The 24,001-nt window shown below is 39.7% G+C and overlaps 1 protein-coding gene across 7 annotated transcripts in view; it reads right to left on the minus strand.

The window, feature by feature from the left end:
- fam13b (family with sequence similarity 13 member B) overlaps positions 1-24,001 on the minus strand; it is a 73,007-nt gene that overhangs the window by 27,854 nt on the left and 21,152 nt on the right. For 6 of the 7 annotated variants that reach the window (XM_012919767.4, XM_076889362.1, XM_012919766.5 and 3 more), the window contains exons 2-7: positions 23,063-23,215; positions 21,350-21,562; positions 15,417-15,629; positions 13,818-13,995; positions 12,133-12,277; positions 979-1,103 (exon numbers count right to left, since the gene is read on the minus strand). In XM_012919767.4, the coding sequence (XP_012775221.1) occupies positions 979-1,103; positions 12,133-12,277; positions 13,818-13,995; positions 15,417-15,629; positions 21,350-21,515 (827 nt within the window). In that variant the 5' untranslated portion in view covers positions 21,516-21,562; positions 23,063-23,215. The remainder of the gene's footprint in view (positions 1-978; positions 1,104-12,132; positions 12,278-13,817; positions 13,996-15,416; positions 15,630-21,349; positions 21,563-23,062; positions 23,216-24,001) is intronic. The other variant, XM_012919765.4, reaches the window with a different exon arrangement.

The raw sequence follows: 24,001 nt of genomic DNA on the forward strand, positions 1-24,001 counted from the left end.
TGTGACTTCAGGATCAAAACCATCTGATGTGCATTGTTTAATTTAAAGAATTTACTGCATGTAATCCCCCCTTTGTTTTCACTGGCAGTCTGTGCACTGTGGTACAATAGCTGCAACCTTAAATCTTCCTCTAATAAAGCTCACATAAATATAAACACAGTCACGGAAAACATTTTGTATTGAACCACAAACAAAAAATTAACTGCTAATACCAAAGATACACACACTCATACTCCAACTTGATCCCTGCTGTCATTGCTGACCTTTTATACTATAACACAGTTAAATATGTTCACAGTGGGCTAAAATGGGACCACAGCACAAACAAGATATCATCCAGTTAACTTCAGAAGCATACACTGACCTAAATACATTGCAACTGCAAAAACACTAAATTGTCTATATTAGTACACATCAAAAGGGTCTGACTGAGAACATAAAACAGACTGCTTTCTTGTGTGGAGCAAACTAGAAGTAACTAATCTGTAGGCGTTACGATCCAGATGCTACAAATGTGCTGTAAAAGATGCCCATTTCTGCTAATATATAAATAAAAGAGGAACTGATATTTCACATGAAAGAAGCTATTTTCCACATGTAGGCATGCAGGTGTGCCTTGAAAGTTTGGCTTGTCTTTTGGTGCGCCTTGGGATTAAAATATTTGTCTTTTTAAAAATCACTGTTTCTAGGGCATCATAAAATGAAATAACTCGATGAGTGAATGAGCTATTGTTCCTACACTGAGAGTCCATTACAGACCAAACAAAATCTCTCTTAATCAGACTGAGACGAGCAGCTGATAAAATGACCACATTGCTAGTTGGCCTGAAGGGCTGTCGAAAAATAACACAGAACTGGAACGTCTTGGTTTTTAATCCAAGACATGTCATGCCCTTTATCACATGTCATATCCTCTGCCTAATATGACTCTGACACATCATGTGATCTAATAACAAAGACAGAGATGTGTGACCGCACCTGACTGCGGGGTTGTCATCGGTGTGCGTGCGTTGCGGTGAATCTGAGGCAGGGCCGTCCTCCCCGTCCTGAGGCAGCTCTTCACATTCTGCCTCACACTTCTCATCATCCAACAGCTCTGTGATCTGCAGACAGAAATATAAAAGGATGTAAATGAGGAGCACTACAAGCACTAAAACAATTAGATTTAAAAACAGGATTACATTACGGAACAACAAAGGTTACAGCACAGGTAACCACCTGTACTGCGGGTGTAGCATAATCCAGAAATGTTTATCAAAGCGGTTTCTTAAAGGGTAATGCGATGCATGTTTATTTTGCAATAAAGATTTCGGGTAGTAACGTGAAACTTTATTTATCTGTATCTCATGCTGAGTGGAAATATACACGCTGACATTAACCAGCCTCACGATGGAGTCCAATGAAGACGGCCAACTTCACTGTTAGGTTTACAGTTATAAGAATAGCATGTGAACATATCCTATATTTTTATTTTTCAGGGACTTCCAGTGATTGCAGAGATAAAATCATTTCATATAAAGCTGTATATACTCTGTGTTTGCAAGGCAGAACCAAGATGTTACCGTTTGTTCAATTAGATATCCAAATATAGACGACGCTAATGAGTAACACATTGACAGCACAGATGTAGTCTTCAGGAGGGAGGGAAAAAACATTTCTTTGACGGACAGATGGAGGGGGCGATGAGTGGACAAGAGAAACGAGAAGGAGGGAGAAGGACGGGAACGAGGGTTTAAATTCGGGCTTGAGGATGTATCATTTTCTCGTTGACGTAGCAATGTCCCGATGCATGATAGTCACATTCCAAGACTGTAATAAGGAGAAACCAGACCACAAGGTATGCAGCACGTGGAGCTTTGCTGTTTGATATAAAATAAATTAAAAATTAACAAGTGAATGCATTTTTCTTCTAAATGGCAGATACTCAACCTTTTTTAAATGTCAGACTGCATCCACAGCTGTAAACACACTGAGCACATAGTTGACATGTATGATACGTGTGGGTCTGTGTACTCTGCAAATATAGAAAGGTCACAGAAATGGGTCAAAAATTGATTATTAATATAGAAAAATAACCACCAGAAGACATTTTATTTAATTGCGGAGGTTTCTGGATGTTAACTCAACCATATCACACAAACTCTGTGAAAAACTGAACACGCAACACACACACCAGAAGGAAAAATCACCGTCTTGTTTTTCCTTTGACTCACAGAGAGCACATGTCCTATTGTAGGTGCAGGAAAATCCTTTGATTGGCCTGCACGAGCCACATATTCAAAGCTTTTACAGAGAAGGAAACAGGGTGATGGAAAAAGACGAGCTGATGCTGCGTGTTTCTAGTGCAACCTAAACTCGACAACAAACTATTGAGTTTCTTTTGCCGCAGCTCCGGTTTTAAGGCTAAGATCATGTAAGAAGGTGTGAATACGATGAGGAAAAGGTCAAGCGAGCGAGCCGAAGGGAAAGAAGAAGAGTGATAATGAATCTGCCAGTAAAAAGAAAGAAAGGGAGACGGGAAGGAGATGGATGTAGGAGAGAAGGTGGGAGGGGGAATAAATTTGTTGACAGAAATAACTCATCATCATTCTGGTAGGTGACAGCATGTGAACAAGCTGTACTTTATGCTCCAGCTCAAGGATTTCTTTTGTTGATTTAGTAAAACATGACTTTTATAAACAGATATTTTTTCCTGTGTAAAATCATCAGCTATGTCTTCAGGCTACACCTTATGCTCACATTGCATTAGACACAAGTTTGACCTCAACTACAAAAACCCAGAAAGGAACGTGGACTAAAAGGTTAAATCAGATTCACTGTCATGAGGAAACAACATCACCCTGTTTGCCCTTTCCTGTGCCTCTCTCCTTTGGTCTTCTCAGCATCTGCTGCTGTCACTGTACTGTCACTATGGAAACACCTCTGTTAAAAAAAGCCCTGATTGGCTGTTGGGAAATTCTTGCATCGTCACATGTGCAGACCTAGGAGGATGACTCACAAGATTCCCTGAAGTAAGAGAGCGTGTGTGTGTCTAAGTGAGACCAAGTGCAGAACGTACTTTTAAACAGCTTCAGTCTCAGTTTTTATGACAGAGCTTCAATTGAGAAGTGAAAATATCCTTTATCCCAGCATGCAGTTAATTATCACCCCGTAGCTCAGCTTATCTTTACGTGTAGGTGTGTGAAATACTGATTAAATTATATGGAAGCCTGACAGACAATTATTAATCTCCTGACCATCCTTTGCTATTAACACATAAAAAATACAAGTGATGCTAATGTTTCACAGGAGCTGGAAAAATAAGCAGCAGCTCAGCTCATGGTGATGTTAAGAGAGGACTCTGTTCATTTCTGCCTTTACATCACATCACAATCATACTTGGACTTTTCTAGAAGCGACCCTGAATTGGATACGTGGAAGAGAATGGATGGAAACCATGCTACCATCGGGAAATATTGTTTTGATTTATTAAAACTCCAGTTTTGGATGTTTATATATGAATGCAGAAAATTAATCTCTTATCTTAGACATTTATATATAAGAACCCAACTTTCCAGGCTTGCTTCTTTCAGCTGCTTTTCATTAAAACGTTCTCCGCTGACCCGGACATACACATAATTATCAACCAGAGAGCTGAAACAATAAATATAGAAACTGTCATTTAGTAAACACCTTCCTGATGTTATAATCCAAATCAGAATATTTTGAGTGTAAAATAATTTCAGATTATGTGATTGCCACAAACAGATACAAACACACACAGCAGGAAATCACAGAAAGACGGGTTAAACATTAAAATTATGCAAAACTCATGAAAAATTCTCTGCACGAAAAATTAATATTGAATTCAATGAACATGAACTGGGATTAAAGATTTAACAGAAGCATATTCTATCCAGGCTGCTGGTCAGTGACATGGAAAAATTGGTGTGGATAAGCTTTAAATACAAAAGCCCCTGTGTATCCACATTAGCGGTTGACATCATGAACAATGAATCTTGATTGTATAACTTCCCCCTGGGCTAGATGTGTTCATTCAAATGGTATAAATGGAGTTATGAATATGGTCAACAATGTGCTGAGTAAGTTATCAGAAAGCATTTGAGGGGTTGTAACAATATTAGAGGATAAGAGAGGTTAAATCCCCCTGTCAAGATGACCTTGCTTGGTCATTCATTGGGTTGGTTAAACAGTTATAACCCCCCGCCCCACCCCCATTTAGGGCTGTGGAAATCTTTAATCGGGCTAACTTATCAAATTAATGTTTAAAAACAGAAGATGCAGTGCTTTTAGACATCAAGTCCCAGTGATGATACACAAGTGCGCCTCTGTGTGGTGTGTGTGTGGTCGAGTGGGTGAAACGATGGGAGAGAACACTCTAGAACAAAAGGTCACGACATTGGCCCTTATTTAGCAGTCTAATCCAGAGTTTCAGGATGGAGAACAAGGAACAAGCTGCACTGACATCACTAGCTTGGCTGTCAAACTGTCTGTGGGCCAAGAACACAGAACAATCACAGAACAACTGATTGGGATGGGCATTACCGATCTCAAACTGTGGCCTACATTTGCGGTTTCCAAGGGGTCATTTGTACGTTCAGAGCGGTATGAGACTAAAGAGAACAAAGACGAGAAGCAGTTCTTTCTCATTTTCAGATTTATCTACTGCAGAGTGGAAGCTGAACTGTGAAGTGGACTTTTTTTAAGGTGTTGGAAGTGTAAAGGTCCAAACTGTTCAACTGAATCTCCTCTCAGTGCTTTATTGCTCATTCTTGCTTGCAAGACTGCACTGTTTACTTCCAGCAGTACCACTGGAGAACAGCCCTCTGGCCTAATGTTCCTGCAGTGAGTGGGCAGTGTGATCTAGATCTTAGTCAAAGTAAATAAATCAAGAATGTAGCTGTGTATTCATAAGACGTTATTGAAAAATCCGTAGATCTTTGTGTGTTCATACTATATATCTCTCCACAGCTATTATACATCTCCTCTACTGTCCAACTAGGCCAACAGATCCTCCTTAAATAACTCCACATTCAAACTTAAATAGGCTACCACTCAATAATTTATCACTCGTGTCAGAGGTCCAAGCAAGTGTGTGTCCTCCATCCTAAGCAGGCTGTTCACTGCTGCTGAAGTGGGAAGGAGAAACTCCCTTTTTAACAGGAAGAAACAGGTTCAGGGAGGTGCAGCCATTGATGGATAATCTATTGATTAATGCATCAATTAATCGAGTAATCAGATAAGAAATACTTGTGATAATACATGGTCTAGTACACCCAACACCCCCCTTTAGACTCACCCCTGTTTGCTACAGGTATTGCTCCAATGTAAAACAGGACGGCTGCTTTCAGCTAGGGCTGCCACAAACGATTATTTTGATAGTCGACTAGTCACCGATTATTTTTGCGATTAGTCGACTAATCAGATCATCATCCATTGGACGTAAAACGTACAGCTTATTGCACCAGCAGCATCTGCTCTTATATAACTATCATTAGCTTACAGCTTTAAGTGTTTCAGGTCTGTGCTAACTAAAAATAAAGACAAGATGATAGTTTATTAAATTTTAATGAAATTTGCAGATTGTTTCGGTGAAGTTTAATAAACTCCTTGCTATCTAAAATATAACAAGACACCGGAGTAAATTCTCCAGCATCTCACACTTCTGATAATCAGCTGTCTGCTTGAAGTTTATTCAGCTGTGCAAAAACTAACTTTAATCTCAGCCAAACCGATTTACTCAGGAACAAATAAAATACAAAAAAAAAAAAAAGCCAAACAATAACATTTTTAAGTTATCTAAGTGACTTATATATGTTTAACCTGAGTAGCAAAAGACGGCGGTGGATTTGAAAACGATTTGCCGGGAGTCCGGTGTTCTCACGGCTCTAGTGACCTTGCCCCCGGCTAGCTATCGAGCTAGTGGGTAACAGACGTCTCCGAAAACGACAGAGCGCTTTTGAAAATATGTGGTGTCTTGATAAACTGTGCAAAAGTTTGAGGTTTACACAGCTACATTCTCGCCTGAAAATATGTTAAACGTTTATTTTGTGACCCAGAAAGAAGAATAAGAGTAATATTAAAACTAACTAGCTGCCGCCATTGTTGGAAACTGTTGGTGTCACTACCCGATCCGTACTGGAAACCCGATCGGTACCCCGCATGCGCAAATCTTACGTCACTTCCTCTCTTTGTCAACATCCAGTTGTTCAGTGATGACACGACGAATCCTACTTCCGGGCCTAAAGTAGTCTGCGTTTATATCCCACATGTGGTCTCTTATTGGAATTTCTTTGTCAGTGACATTAACTGGAAAAGAGTATGGACAATTCCTAACAAGTATCTGGTAACGAATAAAGTGAAGGAAGTCTCATTTAAAATGCTGCATAAATTTTATCCTGCTAATCATTACATGACAAAGTTCAAAAGGGACATAAATGTGAACTGTGGATTTTGTGGAAGCCATCCTGAGACTGTGCAACACCTCTTCTGGATCTGTTCATACGCTAGAACATTTTGGAAAGACTTCAGTAGATTCATTGCTGGACATCTCTATAAAGACTTTACTGTGAAATGGGAAAATGCTGTATTTTGTTTCTTTCAAAGGCAAAAAAAGAAGATGTTTACTTTATAATAAACTTGTTAGTTATCTTAGCTAAATTTTATTTTCACAAATGCAAATACAGTAACAAAAAACCTAATTTTAAACATTACTATAATGATGTTTTATGTTACATAAAATTGATTAGTGGATCACTTAACAAAAAGGCTATGAAAACTATTACTATTTGTAGTAATTACAAATTATTTGAATGTTTGTAATTCTTTGTATTACACCCCCTGGCATATGTTAATTTTGTTCTGATTGTATACATGTTCTGTATATTGTTTCTTAATAAAGTTTAATATTTAAAAAAAGAAAAAAAGAAAAAAGAAAAAAAGTAGTCTGCGTTTAATATGGCTTTTGTGTTGTTAACATGTTTAATGTTTTGTATTTTCTTCTATTTGATCTCAAAAAGCTCCTAAAACAGTCAGTGATCCCTGTTGACCTCCCTCGGCTTTTATTACCAATAATCATTTATTTAAGCTCAGTTTTTAAAACCTTAGGATGTAACTGCAGCCCAGCCCATGCAGCAGTATATGAATGACTAACCTCGTATTGTGGGTGGATTATCTCAGTTGTTCTCCTGGCTGAAGTTTGGTCCTTTTACAGCATCCTGCCATGCGATTACATTTGTTCCTGACCACCGAGAACACTCACGTTGACTTTTATCGAGTGGAAAAAAAGTTAGCTTGTTTATATTATGCTAACATAGCTGTGTCACTAGCGGTCACGTAGCACATCATTATATACCAGCTAGCCAAACTTCAGTAACCCTACAAACGTCCCTGCTGTTTAGTTTTCTGTCTTCATTACACCTGGTAGAGCAGAACGCTGATCATTTTATTAAAGATGGAAGACTTTAGACAGTTTTTCAACTGGCAGTAATGCCATAGTGATCGTTTGATATATGGACCTGCAGCGGAGTTTAGGTCCAGACACGGCTAGTGACGTCAGACTGAACAACCGGATTGCGACATTCAATATATTTGAATGATACGGTTAGCGCCCAGTTAGCTCCTAGCATTTCTCAACAGCTCTGCCTCCTTTTCGACTGCCCGGGACATTTAAACAATGGACACCTCCGTATACAAACAAATTCATGCTTTTCTCCTCCACAGAGAGCGTCCCCCGATTGAACAACAGCGCCGTAAAATACGAAGAATGGCGCCTAATTACAGACTTAATAATATTGACTTAGCAATGTGTCACGTGAAGATTCATCAGCCGGATTAAGTGTTTACTGACAACTGACAGTAATAGCGGACATCATCATCATCACTATTCCAGTCAATCCTCTCCACACAGACAAGCATAAACACACTCGACTATCACTAAATCAAATTTAACACACGTTTGTAATGACGCCAATTCAGTTTACAATAGGGTTCATTCGCTCGGTCAGCAGGTCCCGATCCGTAACTATCTTTTTATTTTTCGTTTTTGTCTACATTGTTCTGAAATGCTTCATTATTGCAAACATTTTAAGATATACTTATTATTCTTAACATCTTAACAGATACTCTGACCCATAACTATCGTAAAATGCTACGACCGGAAGTAGACACCTTTCGCGCATGCGGGGTACCGATCGGGTTTCCGGTACGGATCGAGTAGTGACGATTTTGATAGTCAACAGTTCATCTGCACATTTTAATATACGTTAGTGAAGATTTTTTTGCTGTCTTAAAACAAACAGTGGTGGATGGAGCAGCTTCAGAGTTCAATTTTCCTCATGTCAGCGTTTGTTGGACTCTGCCAGCATTTTTCCAGTAAAGGTTTAAATGGTGATCACAGGAACAGCGCTGCTGTTTTGGATGCAAGTCTCGGTAATGGCTCCTCCTCTTTTCTTTTCGCGGTGTGTAAACAGCGTCCGCACTACACGTTAAACTGTGCCAGCATCATCATCACTGCTGCTGCTGTTGTGTCATCAGGGTTTTTGTTTAAAACTGTGTGGGCTTAATGTTGTTAAACTTTTTATTCTGCTCCTAAATCTGTTGGTACTGCAGGTCTGCTTTAAGTTGCAAAGCGCTCACGTTCCTACGGTGACAACGGCACAAAAGCAGTCAAAGAAAGGAATTTGTATCGAGAATTTTTTGTAAGAGAATTATATGAATTACTCCATGAATCGTTGCAGCTCTGCATTAAACAGAAATGACACCTGGTGCAATTAAAGGGTCATACAGCAACGCAGCAGGGAGCAGAAAAGTAATAACAGAAACAACTACCCACATACTAAGTCTTCTCACAAGCTGCCTAACAAATGCATTATAAAACATCTGTTGCTGAAGCCTTAACTTATGTCCACTTCGGGCACAGGGGATGTACAAAGGGATCTGAGGTCTTATTGAGACATGAAACAGAACAATTATGTAACAAGAAAAGAGCTCAAGAGGAAAAGGTCTGAGGTTCAGCAGTCAAATTAACTTCAAGCCTACAAGCCTCATTTAATCTGCAGAAATATCAACTGTGGCCCCAGTACGCAAGGCACTGTGCATCACAGATATTATTATTCCGATGGGACAGTGTGCACACTTTTTATGTTTGTAATATTGGTACTGCAGTGTCGCTGTCTGTCTAAAAGCTATGAGTCACAACAGAGCAGCATTTTAGTGCCACAGGATTGTGGTTGATTAGAGCAATAATATATTTTCAAGCTGGTGTGTATCCAAAGAAAAATGTGGGCTAAGGAATCAAAACACACTATCAGACAGTCCAGCCAAGCCAAGCTAAGCTGCACCAAAAAATGTCACAAGCCATCTCAGTAGAGAATCCAGAATATTTTTCTTTCATATTCCAAGCAGAAACCCTGAAACGAAGAAGTGTGAACTAAAAAACAAACCTTTTATTATCCTCGCAACAGCAACAAGCACCAGCGTACTCTTGTTGTCACCCAAGCAGAAATTCAACTGACTCCGATTGTGCGATAAACAAGCTAAAATCCATCTTTATATTCATCTTTGTCAGACCTATTCCCGCCTTGTTGTGCTCCAAAGGTGAGCACAAACACACCATAAAAACAACACCTGCCTTCCACCTTTCTCCGCTCATTATCGTTCATGTACTTCTCTGTTACGCTGCTTTTACAATGTCTCTCCATTTCTTAGGATGAATTGGCTCCTTTTATGTGTGCTAGCTAGGCTCGACCAAGCATTTTCAACTTACTCTTTAGTTTGTAACCAGGCTTGATTCAAGGTCTCCTGTGTGAAAGCAGGTGTGTGTGGGAGAGAGTCATCCCCGGTGTAGAGCAGGGACTGGAGGTGTGAGTTACATGGTTACATCATCCTCCTCCCCTGTCTCACCATCTCTACCTCCCTCCCTCTCTCCTTCCCTTCAGTTATTCCTCTTTTGTCTCTGCACTCTTGTCATTTCTCCCCTATCTTCCTGGCTGCTTTCTCTCCCCCTCCTTCTTCAAACCACCCACTTTTTTGCCCTCTCTATTACATAAGACACATGGATCAGTGCACAGAAATGTCTTTACAGATTTGCTTCTGTCTTCTCATTCTTCATCTGCTCTCACCTCCTCTCTTAGATTATAGTCTCATTCATCTGACAAATCAGACAATAAAACCGAGGTCAACAGCTAACAGAGGGAATGATATGACGTTGCTTGAAAGAACTTGTGCTTTATGTTGTTGTTGTTTAGAGCGCAATTACAATCTAATTAGTTGTCTTTCGCAAGGCAAAGGCTTTAAACTTTTCCTTGAATAAAAGGAAGGATTTGGCAGATAATAACTCCAAGGACTCAATATTACGAGGCAAGTGGAAGCAAAGTCTGCAGTGGTTCGGTTAAGAGCACACTAACTGTGTGAAGCGAAGAATAAAAGATAAGGAGAGGGGAGCAAACAAAGCAAGCAGCTGAAAGGTTTTGAATAGGTGACACAATGTAGATATATAGCAAAGTTTCTCTTTTTCTTTTTGTGGTCATACTTTCACAATGACAGGCTGCCCTTTCACTCCAACATTTTTAGGCTATCTTTAAAGAGTCCCTGCTGTGGCAAACAACGTACTCTTAAATTAAAGTAGCACATCATTTGAGATACTGATCAAGGGTTGCCTCTTTATTGTTGTATTTTTGTTATCGCACAAAAGCACAAGGGCACTGTAAAGTTAAAAGTTAACTACGCCTTTCTTTGTACTGTGCACGACAGCAAAGAGAACGAGCTGTTAGAAAGCGGAGGAAAATGTTTGGTTTAGGCTCAGGTGTTTCTATAAAACTACATTCTTGTAATGCTCTGTGTAAAGTATGCAGGGGTGTGCCATTGTCCTTGGGCGGGAACACCAAGATCATTCGGAGAAAAATTTTGTTTACAGAAAAATGCTGTATTGTTTTCCTTAAACGCCACTGCTTACATTTCAACATTACCAAGAGGAAGTGGGTACAGCTGGTATCAGTGTTATTTACATTTCCTTACAGCAAAACTTCAGCCTGATCTTCTAGCTAATTAATAACTCCAGTTAGACACACTGTAGTTTTTGTACATAACAGGTTTGAATCAGTTAATGTGATGTCTTCTAGATTTCTAATACTGGAGTCAAAATAAAGCAGAATTGTTATTCTCACGTTAGCCTTTAAGGTTGATCATTTATTACATCTAACTTACTGCTGCTGATGCCAACAACAAAATTTAATTATTTATAAAAAAAAAAAGACCCCAGCGCAAGACAGAACATGCTTGTTAGATGGAACAATCACTTCAAGCCTTTTTAAATTCTTTTATGCTGTTGGGTGACATTTATAAATTTCATCTTTCGCTTTTCATAAGATTTGACTGCTATCTCTGTGCGTCAGCGCTGAAAAACTTCCCCTCTGACCCTGGCACGGTTAAATGCCACATTTTACAGCCAAATGCCACCAGAGAGGACGAAGAAAACACAAAGAGGAGGAAGACAAAGAGGAATCTAACAGCTTTTGTGAAAGCACGCTTTTGTTCATATGTAACGATTGATGCCAATAAATTAACTTTTTTACAAAAGTTTTATTTTCTGCAAATAACTTGGCAAGAAATTTTAAATTTGTCTTGTTTTTCCATTTGATTGTTTTGTACTTTGTTTTTGTTTGCAGATTTCTAATTATTATATCAGGTTAAGAAGGCATTTACCATCACTCTCTAGATTTAGAGACTGTGTTTGTTTGAGGATAAAAGAAAAGCTACAAAGACCCCTATGAGAGAATGACCGGGGTGAACAAAAAATAGATGAAGAAGACTTTATTGATCCCAGGGGGAAAATAATCTGTTACAGCAGGAGGGAAGACATGTGTGGGCTGGAAACACCAAAAACTGCATTAACGAGTAAGCTTGAAAATAGACGACCTCTCTGTGGACTGTGATAAAATGTTTTGCTACGACAGCACAAGCTATATTTACAATATCTTCACCATTCACAGTCATTAATAAATTCAAAAGCATTTGCAAAATCAAGTGTAGAAAGTTTGCTATGCTAATTATTGTCATATTATTGGACACCGACAGTACGCAAGGCAGAAACAACAATACTGAGAGGCGTGGTGTAAGAGAGATGGGTCGAACCTGTTCATTGATGGAGCTGTAGTCATTGGTGGTGGAGACATCATCGTCCTCTGAGTCAAACAAGCCCTCCTGATTGTCCAGCAGCTCTGCCAGGACTCTGCTGACAGACTCCTGGTCCCGAAGGTCCTCTCCTTCTGTTGACAGACTGCAGATGGAAAATGACAGAAAAGTTTGAGTTGGCTGCACACTGCTTCCCATGAGATTAATAATACTCCCATGAGAATAAACACCCCTCTTTTTTTAACTTCTGTGTAAACGTGTTCCTGCAAGTGCCAAAAATAAAAACTTCTTTCACTCTTTTAAAAAAAATAGATATTCAGCTGTCACTCCATTCTGTGGCTTCATTAAATGTGATGTGGTATATGGCTTCAAGAGTTTCCTTCCACGGACTTTACAGCTTTATAATCTGATAATTTGCACTTGATTAATCATTTCCACTGAAGATGTAACAATGAAGCTTTTGAATACAAGCAGCTAGGGATGCACCGATACCGGTATCGGCCTCGATACCACATTTTCTAAAGTACTCCTACTTGTTAAAAGTCCCCCGATACCGAGGACCGATACCACGGTCTGAGACCTGTCTATGTTTGAGCGGCATGTAAGGGGTTAATCACAGGCGCCGAGTGCCCGCCCCCAGGCCCCAGCTGCAGCTCAGAGCGGGGAGAAAGCGAGGCGAGACATGTCAGCTGTGTGGAACTATTTCAAAGTGAACGAAGACGCGAAAACAAAGGCGGACTGCAAATTGTGCTCAGCGAAATTGTCCAGAGGAGGCTCTAAAGGTAGCGCATTTAACACAAGTAATTTAATCAAGCACCTAAAATCCCAACACGACAACGAGTACAAAGAGTTTACCCACAGAGGAGCATAGCTGATGCTATAGCAGTGGGACGGAAAATAGTTGGGCATTTTAAACATTCCGCCTTAGCCTACTCCCGCCTCGAGGACATTCAGGGACAGCTCAACCAACCAATAAAGAGACTGCAGCAGGACGTACAGACGCGCTGGAACAGCACGTATTACATGCTCCAGTCCATCATTTAGCAAAAGCGAGTGCTGGGCGTGTCCGAGCACGAACTCCCTGACTATCTCACCGCTCACCAATGGGCTCATATGGAGACGACTGTTGCCATCCTCGCCCCCTTTGAGGAACTAACTAAAAAAGTGAGCAGCTACGACGCACTAGCCTCTGATGTCATCCCAGCTGTGACTGTGCTAGTGAGACTTCTAAACAGAGAAACAGACGAACAAATTTAAAATTAAATTTTGTTTTTTTATAATTATTTATTCTGTAATATGTTGCATACAACATGCTTTTCATTTTAAATAAATGTTCTTAATTCCAAACTAGTCCCTTGTTTGTTTGTTTTTTGTTAAATTATAGGACTAAAGCTGTTCCCTGCAAATTTAAATCATGTTTTTATTAAGTACTCGGTATCGGTATCGGCGAGTACTGAAATGCAAGTACTCGTACTCATACTCGTTTCCAAAAAAGTGGTATTGGTGCATCCCTACAAGCAGCAGGAGTTCTAAAACAAGTAATGTAGTACTGAATATATACTAGTGACATATCCACACCATCCTCATTAAGTTAAAAGTAAACATCTGTAAGATGGAGACGGTAGCTGTGTACAATGATCAAAATTACGATTCGAAATTCTTAAATAACTGCAGAAGAATCTTACTGGAAGATGTCGGGTCCAAAGACGGCGGCCAGCGCTCCGACGTTCCAGCTCTTTTGCTGAAGTGACGCCACGCTAGCCAGGAAGCGGCACAGGAAACGCAACAGACCGTAGTTCAACTGGGGAAGATCCTGAAGCAGATACTTCAAATTTCTACACACCTCTTCTTCGTTGTCGTAATCTAGCAATGTGAAGACGAAAAACCGGATATCATTACTTAAGCCAATATACATTCATTTCTTTGCTTAACCACTTCCGCTTCACCGTCACCGGGGCTGGAGCTCTCATTAGGCGAGAGGCAGGGGACACCCTGGACAGCTCAACAGGTCTAACAAGGCTAAGAGTATTTACACCTATGGCCAATTTAAAATCATCAAACAACGTTAGGTTTTTGATGGACTGTGCAAACCAGCTCCCGGGAGAACCAGCAGGTCGTACTTGCTATGAAGCACAGCTGGCGAGAGCTCGACCCCACAGACAGGATCTCTTATGTAATTATTTTATTTTTAGTTGAAAAGGGTGTAAGCTCTTATTTCAGAATCACTATTAGAATTTCTGTTGTAGTCTGTGTTGCTTTTAGAGCTTGTTCTCAAAACTAATGATAATGTGGGGTGAATTATGGGTTATCGGGTCCTTCTTGGTCCTTCACAGATAGCCTTAAAAAAATCTAATCAAGAGAAACTGCACACACAGATAACATTATGCTCAGTTTCACCTCTGGGAGAGGTGAAACTAGGTGAGACGGAGGGCGACAGAGAGGAAAATGTGCAAAAAAGGCAATCCTTTTTCAAGTGCAGTGGTGCCATTACAGAATATAACACACTGAGAAATAAATGGCATGACAAGGAGTCTCGACAAACACACAGCCAGTCTTCTACTATAATCTGGATGACAGCAACCGGAACAACCATCATTGTGACAAGGGGATTAGAGCAGATTATCTGTGATAAAAACAGAGGGGAAAGAGGACAGGCCAAAGAGCCGAAACAAAAAAGGGAAATGAAACCCATGCCTTTCAATCATTTTTTACCCAAATACACAAAAATCCCTCAAAAATGAAGAATTAATAAGACAGCAGTTCTCTCTGGGACATTGTTAACACAACCTTAGATTTTGAATTTGAGAAGAGTGTGGACAAGCAGAGGCAGAAAGAATGAAGAAAGGAAAAGATAAAGGCTGTGCATCAGCGTAGCAGATATGCAAACATAGAGATAATTCAGGTTCTCGTTATGAAAGAGTTTGTTTCAGCCAGTTTTCCTTACATGCAGACCACCGTACTGTGTACTCACAGCTTATATAACCAGCATCAGCCTACATGGGCACAGCCTTAACAGCTTAAAACAAAATCAACTTGGATGAAGACCCAGAAATGATGCAGAAGAGTGTGCGCTTGTTTTTATAACAGCTATGGTCAACACTCTTTTCATAGGAAGTACATTTATGGACTGAGCAGAACAAACTCAAAGCTCCAACCGGACTTTAGGAGGACAGGGTGAAAAAGGAGGTTAACTGCATTGTACTGGATAAAAACAGACTGTGGTTGAGTGTAGAAGAAATTCGTAAAATAGCATGAGAAGAGGAAACACAGCCACGGTCACACACCTTGATAGAGCTGTAGTATACGTCCCTGTATAGCCGTTGGGATAACGGGCTCAGGAAGCTCCTGCAGGAACAGTCGGAGCAAACTGACAGCGGACGCCAGATCGGCCTCCTTCTCTAGCTTCACCTCCTCACCACTGTCATAGCGCTGACGCAACCAATCCACTCGCTCTGCATTGCCATTAACCAGGAAGAGCCCCTCAAAGTCCAGGTGACCTAAAGACACACATAGCAGCAGTTATGAATATGTTAATTATCAACTCAAACTACTTCAAAACCATTCATGTTAATATACAGTTCAATTTTCAGTATTTGGTTAACTTGGTTTGCTTATTCATTTTTACCAGGATTTTTTAAAATTATATTTATTATATAACAATCACACCTTTCTCATATTTGCATAATTGTTAAGATAACCTCATCAAAGCCCTACTGTGGTTCACAAACAGGTGTTTGCTTGCATGCTTAGGTCTTTAGAGGTCTTGGCAGTAGCTTAGGTGTGGCACACTTTTTTGCAGCTAAAGGTTTGTCAAATTAAGTCCTCTTGTAGAGGTGATCAGGAAGGTATGCCAGGCATTACAGTAGTTTTGCAAGTTATAATACCTACTAGGTGACAGTCTTGCTTTCTGTAGTTTGGTTTGCTTGCTTTGGATTAATTTTGCATGTAAGTAAATTTTTTAGTAGTTGATATCAAAAGCAGAGAGAAACAGAGACACTGGATCCAATCAATGAGCCCATTCACAAGCTCATGTCTGTCAGAGAACTCTTTAACAAAATCAGGCATTACAGAGTCCAAAACCGATGTTGTAATAACATGCTTATTGTCACCTTGTAAAGTGTAACAACCAGGTTTAGCACCAGGAATACTATTATATTGTCATTGGTGTTTTAAAACAGTGAAGATTTATATGCTTCCCCCCCCCCCACAGGGCATGTTTTTCTGACAATAATAACTCATAAAGATGCAACAAAATACAGCTTGGTCATGTTAGAGTTTCCAAATTAGGAATTGAAAATTACCAACCTGTAAGGGAAGTCAAAACTAACCGAGTACTGTAATTTTGCTGATGCAGAATGATTCAGATCCTTCACTGTTACACAACTTATATAAGATGAACAAAAGAAAGTACAGTGATGTGTGTGTGTGTGTGCGCAAAAACATTTGGTTATGTGGATTCTTCCCTTATCTATCAGAAAAAGCATGACCATACTGTAATATCATTCGCATGTGAGGCAGCATCACATGTGTTTGTGACAGAAAAGATAAACCAATCTGTAAATCTTGTCAAGGCTTTTTAGAGGACATTTTTAGAATAACCAACATTTTTCCCTCCTTGTTTACCAAACATATCAGTTGATCTTGTAAAACAATATCCTGATGTTATGCACTGCGATGTCACATGAATCTGCTGCAAAAGATTTTTGGTTCTTTTTCTGGATGTGTAACAACTACTTGGTTGCAGCTACCTGACCAACCACTTGTAAGTTGTTGAAGTAGCGTGTAAGTTGTAAGTTGTTTATACAAATTTGCCAAAAAATGTACTGAAACATATACAAACAAAAGAAAAGGGGAATATTTGATAAATGCATTAAAAGCAAAGCTCCAAAGAAATACATTGACTGCATGCATTTTCACCTGAAAACATCTGTTTAGTGGTGAGTGTTCTAGATCTGATGACTTATCGCTATCACAAATGTGCGAAAATGATCCGTTTTTGACAACACAACAAATATATGGTGTGGAGAAAAAAAACAAAAAAAAAACACACGAAATGCTTCAAACTATATTTAAGTGGTAATGGTTTGATGTGTGGATTACATTTGATTATAGCCTCACTCTCCAGTTTCTTATCTGTTAACAAGCAAGATAATCAACTAAGTCCAAATGATGACAGGAATCCCGTGGGACCTGCTCCCTTTTATATCTCCACAAAGCCGTCTACATGAAGAACACCAGAGGTACACCGAGTGACAGCAGAGTTACACTAAAATAAAATAAAACGGTCTCTCTGTCTTTGCTGATCCATTAAAACACTGGGCATTTGCTCAGACATGCCTCTAATGTTTTCAGCTTTTGGCAACTGTCTTCTATCAAATTGACATTTCACGTCATTTTCCTGCTTCAACTACTACCAGGCATCCCAGAGAGACGGAGGCCTTTTCACTGTCTTAGTAACTTCCTGACAGGCAGCACCGCTCTAATTATTGCACCAGCAGAGACCCTGGAGACTTATTGCATAACCTCATGTAGTCAAAGAGCCCCCAAGTTACACAAATCACCAACCTGCTTCACTGGAAACAATTTGAAGTGGTACTTCATTTCAGCAGTGTTTAAAAAAAGTTCAGTGACAACTTTTGGGGATCCAGAAAAAGCGTATTTATTCAACACTTATTTACTTTAACGTGAAAATGTATCCAGCGTGTCCAGCGTCCCATTGACCTGCTTTGTAAGATCTCTATCAAAGATGAATCCTACTTAAATGATCAGGATGCTTCCTGATAATCTTTTTTTTTATTACTTTAAACCATTTATTGTCTTCTCAGGCAATTCCTTCATTTTATGTGGGATATATTTACAGCTGTGGAATTGCTTTTCAATCTCTAATGATACAAAGTACATCAACTGATCTTTACATGCTCTGCAATTTTTTATCTCATGTGAAGTAATTTTGCACACAGTAAGGGTAACGACATACAAGTGTCTAATTGATATAACAAGGGTCAAACCAACAACATATCTTTAGCATACATAAGACTATCTGGCTGAGGTTTTAAAGAGCTATAAAACAAGTACTGATAGTGTAATCTAATCAGAACCAATATACAAGCCCAATTCAGATTTGGATAGTTTAAAAAAACAAAAAACAAAACTTGGATCTGGCTAGTGAAACAGTCAGGCATTTTACTTCTCATCTTTCAGACTGAGCTGTCTTAACTGCCAACTTCCTTTTTGTAAGAACATGACAGAAGACTGAAGTTGCTGTTCTGTGATGCTCATACAGAAATGTTCTAGGGAGTTGTAGGAAAATCCAGGGCGAGCGCTTGGTAGGTTACTCTCCTCACTCTCTTCTGTTTTCACAAGTGAGGCTGAAGTTGACAGAAGTGTTATGTAACAGAAGGAAGCCAGCCGTGGAGCTGTCTGCCAGGGCCTTCAGAATTTATCTTATCAAAAACTGGATCCCACAAACAACATATTTTGGTTTTATCATGATGTAAGATACTGTAGCTCAACAAAAGCAGGACTGAAACATCACAGAATCTGATTTAGCTGAACATCCAACATTTTGTACTGAGAAATTGTTTAAATCTTTGGCTCGACGTGTTTAGTTAAATAAGCGGAATGACCTACAGGTGCAACCCCTCGAGTCAAACTACAGCTAAAACGGAATAAAAGGATTTTGACATCAGCCGCAGAGTTCTTTCTACATTAAGTAAACTAACATTAGTGGTAATTATGTAAGATTATGTAATGCCTGTATCCTGCTACAAATTAAACGTTCCATGTAAATATGACTCATAACTTTAACTGAGGGAGATGCAGCTGATCCTTACCAAAAAGAAATGAGGTGAAAGATCTGCTTTAGCCACATGCAAAATTTAAGGAACCTCTTATAATTTAATCACAGAAGATTTAGAGAGGAGCTTTATCCCTACAAGAACTTCTCTGCTTCTTTTGTACACACTGAATGTCTGTAACTAGGCTACCTTCCTCTGGCTATTTTAAGTTCATTTAAGAATTAAGCTACTTTCAGTACTATTAATAATTATTTAGACTCTTTCCCTCTGATTTAATTTCAATAATTACTTCCTCCAAATCATTTCCCTATTACTGGGCTATGTACCAGAGGCCTTTAAGGTGGCAGTGATTAAACCATTACTTAAAAAGCTGTCACTTAACCTAGCTGTCTTAGCTAATTATAGGCTATATTAAAGGCTAATAATCACCAACCTTATTGTTATCTCAAAAATTCTAGAACGCGTAGTTTTAAAACAGCTAACAGATCATCGGAAGAAGAATTGTTTATTTGTAGAGGTACAGAAACAGAATTAGTGAAGGTTACAAATGATCTTCTTATGGTCGATGACAGTGGGCTCATCTCTGTGCTTGTCCTGCTAGACCTCAGTGCAGCATTCGATTATTAATTATTAGCAATTAGAGCATGTTAAAGGTACTGCAGTGATTTGAGTCTCTCTAATAAACTTCAATTTGTTAATGTTAATGGAGAGTCTTCTTCACTAGGGACGGGTACCGGTATCGGTTCTGACATAAAGAGTAGTAACCAGACCGAAAAGCAGCGCACATTTCGGTGCTTTTTTTTCCCTAAGATGTCACACACTTTGGATTCTAGCCAATCACTTTACCTTTGCAAGCGTAGTAGGCGGGCCCAGGTACGTACATTCTTTTAGAGCAGAGCTACAGATTAAAAATGCCCAAGGCGAAGCGGTCAAAGTCTGGCTGTACTTCACAGCAAAAGATGCAAACTCAGCAAGTGCTTTAAGGTGATACTGTGCAAAAGGAGGTAGCACCTCGAATCTGATGAAACACCTGGCGACGTATAGCATTTTGTTAAAAGCCGAGAAATGCACCGTATTTGATAGCTTGCTGCGAGACCTCACACCGTGCACATCTACTGCGGGTGTGGTGCCTGTTATGGGACCAGAGTTAGCAACATTCCCCCAAAAACCCGAAGAGGAGAGTCCTGGCCCCTAGCCCTGCCAGTGTAGCAGAAATGATGACCGATGATGATGATAATTTACGTTGAGTAGGCTAACCACGTTAATAAATTAATGCACGTAAGGTGAACTAGCAAACACCGTCGTAGTTACATGCGGCTGTCTTCTTGTTTGATGGCAGATACTAAAATAACCAAAGAAAAGAAAAAGTGGGAAACAACTAAACATGAGAGGTTTTTGGACAAAATTGGTGTTTTTTCCATTGTTTAAGCACTGCTTCCAGCCAAGAGTGATACCATATATGCCCCATAGCTGCAGAAAAGGCTAACATTGTTATCTTTTTACAAAAAAACAGCAAAACATAAGAGGTTTTTGCACAAAGTTTGTGTTCTCCATTCTTTAAGCACCGGATCGAGCACTGTTTAAGCACCAGCACCGTTTCAAAAGTATCGGTTTGGTACTGGTATCGGATAAAACCTAAACGATACCCATCCCTATTCTTCACACACTAAGGTTAATTATGGAGTTCCACAGGTTTCTTTGCTAGGACCAGTTCTGTTTACGTTATACATGTATAGTATACACTTTCCCTGCTATGCAGATGATACCAAGCTCTATCTTTCCCTGAAGCCAGATGACACACTAATCAGTTAAACCGCACAAAACTGCAAGGTTTTATTAAAGACATAAAGACCTGGATGACCTCCAATTTCCGGCTCCTAAATTCAGATAGAAAGTGATATTATTGTACTTGTCCCTTCAAATCTTAGAAATATGGTATCTAACCAGATACTTAAGTCTGGATGGCATTACTTTAGCCTCCAGTAACACTGTGAGGAATCTTGGACCCGTTTTTGACTAGGATATGCATTTCAATGTGCATATTAAACAAATATGTAGGACTGAATTTAGGACGACCGTGGCTCAGGGGGTTGGGAATCGCATCTGTAACCGGAAGGTCGCTGGTTCGATCCCTGGGCTCTCTGTCCTGGTCATTGTGTCCTTGGGCAAGACACTTTACCCTACTTGCCTACTGGTGTTGGCCAGAGGGGCCGATGGCGCGATATGGCAGCCTCGCTTCTGGCAGCTGTGGCTACAACTGTAGCTGCCTCCACCAGTGTATGAATGTGAGAGTGAATGAATAGTGGTATTGTAAAGCGCTTTGGGTGCCTTGAAAAGCGCTATATAAATCCAATCCATTATTATTATTATTATTATTATTATTGAATTAAACTGAACTGAACTGCGTCTCAGTCACTCACCGTGCTCCTCAATGTAGTCGACAATATCTTTTACTAGTGCAGGAACCTCATGGCCGCTGATTGTGTGTGTGTGGGTCACATCCTCCAGAGGAACACCAAAAACCCGTGTGGTGCTGGCTGAGCTCCCGCCCTCGTTGCCTGGCAACGGAGACACGCTCTTCCTCATGGCCTGCTCCTCCTCCTCCTCACCACAACCCCGCCAAGACCTCACGTCTTATAAAGGAAGAAATGGGTGAGATCAGACATAATGTGAGAGAAAGACAGAATGCAGCCTGGCTTAAAAAAAATAAAATCTTCATCCCTGATCATGCGGGCTTATAGATACCAAGAATAATTATTTAAAGGCGCCAGTAAACAGTCATGCAGGACATACAGGACTGTCTGGCTTTACTAACTGTTAAGTGCCAGTGAGTGGGAGGGGGCAGGGCCACAGCTACAGGGTAGTGACCTGCAAAGGGATTTTGTAAAAAGAGGGTAGGTGGGGGAGTAGGACATCTCATGTCAGTTTTGTTTACAGTCTTCCAAAGACTGCATAATCAATTTACCAATAAATAAAGAAACAATCATTTCTGAGAAGCTTTACCCTGCAAACATTCAGATTCCAATTTTCTTTGACTAAAATGTGTAGTCAATATTCAAAATAGCTACTGACTAATTGTCTGGTTTTCAGTTTGTAATACTGTACCAGTGTTTTTATCCTATAACAAATGTTGCATGACAAATTGCTTTGTTTGCTTCCTGCAGTCTTATATTATGTGTTCTGTGGTCCTCTGTAGCTTCTTTAGAGGTGATGACATTCAGGATGGGATGAAAATCAATGCAAAATAAGCAAATGAAAAGTCTGATATTGACGTTGGTTGTTTGGTGAGTAATCTAAATGCAAACATCGACAGATGGTGTCCAGTCCACTCATCACTGGGGGAGGAACATCAGTTTATCAGAAATGTAATCTCAATTTGTTCCAGTGAAACTAATCTTACAGTATTATGTAACTAATGATAGCGGTCTTTTAAATGTAAGCAAGTAATCTGGCCTTGTTTACAATAATGACATACAATGCAATATAAATATAAATGACATACAATATGAGTACATATTTTAATAGTTTCAAACATCAATGTTAAAACATTTTGATTTTCAGGTGAAAATAGAAAAATATCAGCACTAATAATTTAAAATACGTTCAATGCATTCTTTGTAATGAGTAGATAAAGCTACATATATTCAGTGTGCTTCTCTTTTACTCTCTTGATATCCAGTTTGTTTTACAATATCAACAGCTACTATGTTTAATCCTACTTTAACAGATTGTTCGCATTACTAAGTGGATACCTTCATGTACCAATGACTGCTTATTTTACAGCCCTTGGCAGAGTTCATCGGTTGTAGCTAATTAATTCTTGGCTGTAGGATGATGTGCTCTTTGTATCCTCACATCTGGGCTCTTTATAGCACCAAGAATCATAAAGATAATAAAATGAAATCTAAGAAATAGTTTATAAGGAAGTGTGACAATGAGACATTATGATAAACTCGCTTTGGCAAGTTTACCACACTGTTGACTGTATTACATAAGTTCCAAACTGCTTAAAAAAACCCAGATGTGCATCTGTGCATCTGATCTGTGATCATGGCTTAGAAATGCACCGAGTCTATTTTCCCCTTCAATTACGGATATGGCTCGGTAAGTGTTGTGTGTTTGTGTGCACTCACCGTGTAGCAGTGAAAGTGTGTTCTATCCTCTCCTCCCCTGGCCAGTAAACCACTGAACCATCTATGGCTGCTTCAGGTTGTGGCAGAAGATGAGCCGGTAGTTCCTCATTGACAGACCGCTAATCCCTCGAACAGGATTCCCTTCTAGCTGCACTGAGAAGAGAACCAGGAAGAGAAAAAAGATGGAGGGGAAAAGAACAGGAGATAATGGCAGAAGAAGACAGGATAAGGATGGAGACAAAAAAGATGGAACGTTTTAATTAACCAATCGCAGGTGTGTTGAAAAACACAATTAGCTACTTCATGTAGTAACAATGGGTTTCATGTGGGCTATAGTTTTCCACTTCCAGTTTCTATTCTCAGGCTTTATATCCATACATTGCATGTTCATGGTTATTTAGTGATGAAAGATGCATTGGGCCCAATACCAAAGCTGGAATCGCAGCAATAAAAACCCACAACAGCGAGTTTCAGTTTTCCCTTCTCTTCTTCTAGTTTTTCTATGCTCCAAGCCCATTTTCTTTTCATCTTTTTTCATTAAAATCCTTTCTTTCCTGTTTCTTCACTCCCCATTCTGTTTTTCTGCTCTTCTTGCTCGCTAATGAAATCTTCAAGGTTTGAGATATCAGGCTGTCTAAAAGTCAGCTGGAGAGCTGAATACAATAATTAAACCAATAAAGATTGTTCTGGAAAGCTGTGCCATAGTGTCTTACAGACCTGTGCCTGCCCGTATGCACAAAGAGTCCCATTTAATGTGTCTATATTAGGTGTGTTCCTATTGACTTCCTGCCCCTTTAGAGTGTGCATGTGTGTCTCAATACTGCCATTGTATGAATGTGAACTATTATTTGCCCAGACAGGACATGGTTGCATGTTAGAATACGTGCAAAATGAGATCTAGCTGATGAGTGTACGTGTCTGAAAGTATATTAGGAGGAA

This window comes from Maylandia zebra, linkage group LG2 (assembly GCF_041146795.1).
Source record: "Maylandia zebra isolate NMK-2024a linkage group LG2, Mzebra_GT3a, whole genome shotgun sequence".
Taxonomy (NCBI): Eukaryota; Metazoa; Chordata; class Actinopteri; order Cichliformes; family Cichlidae; genus Maylandia; species Maylandia zebra.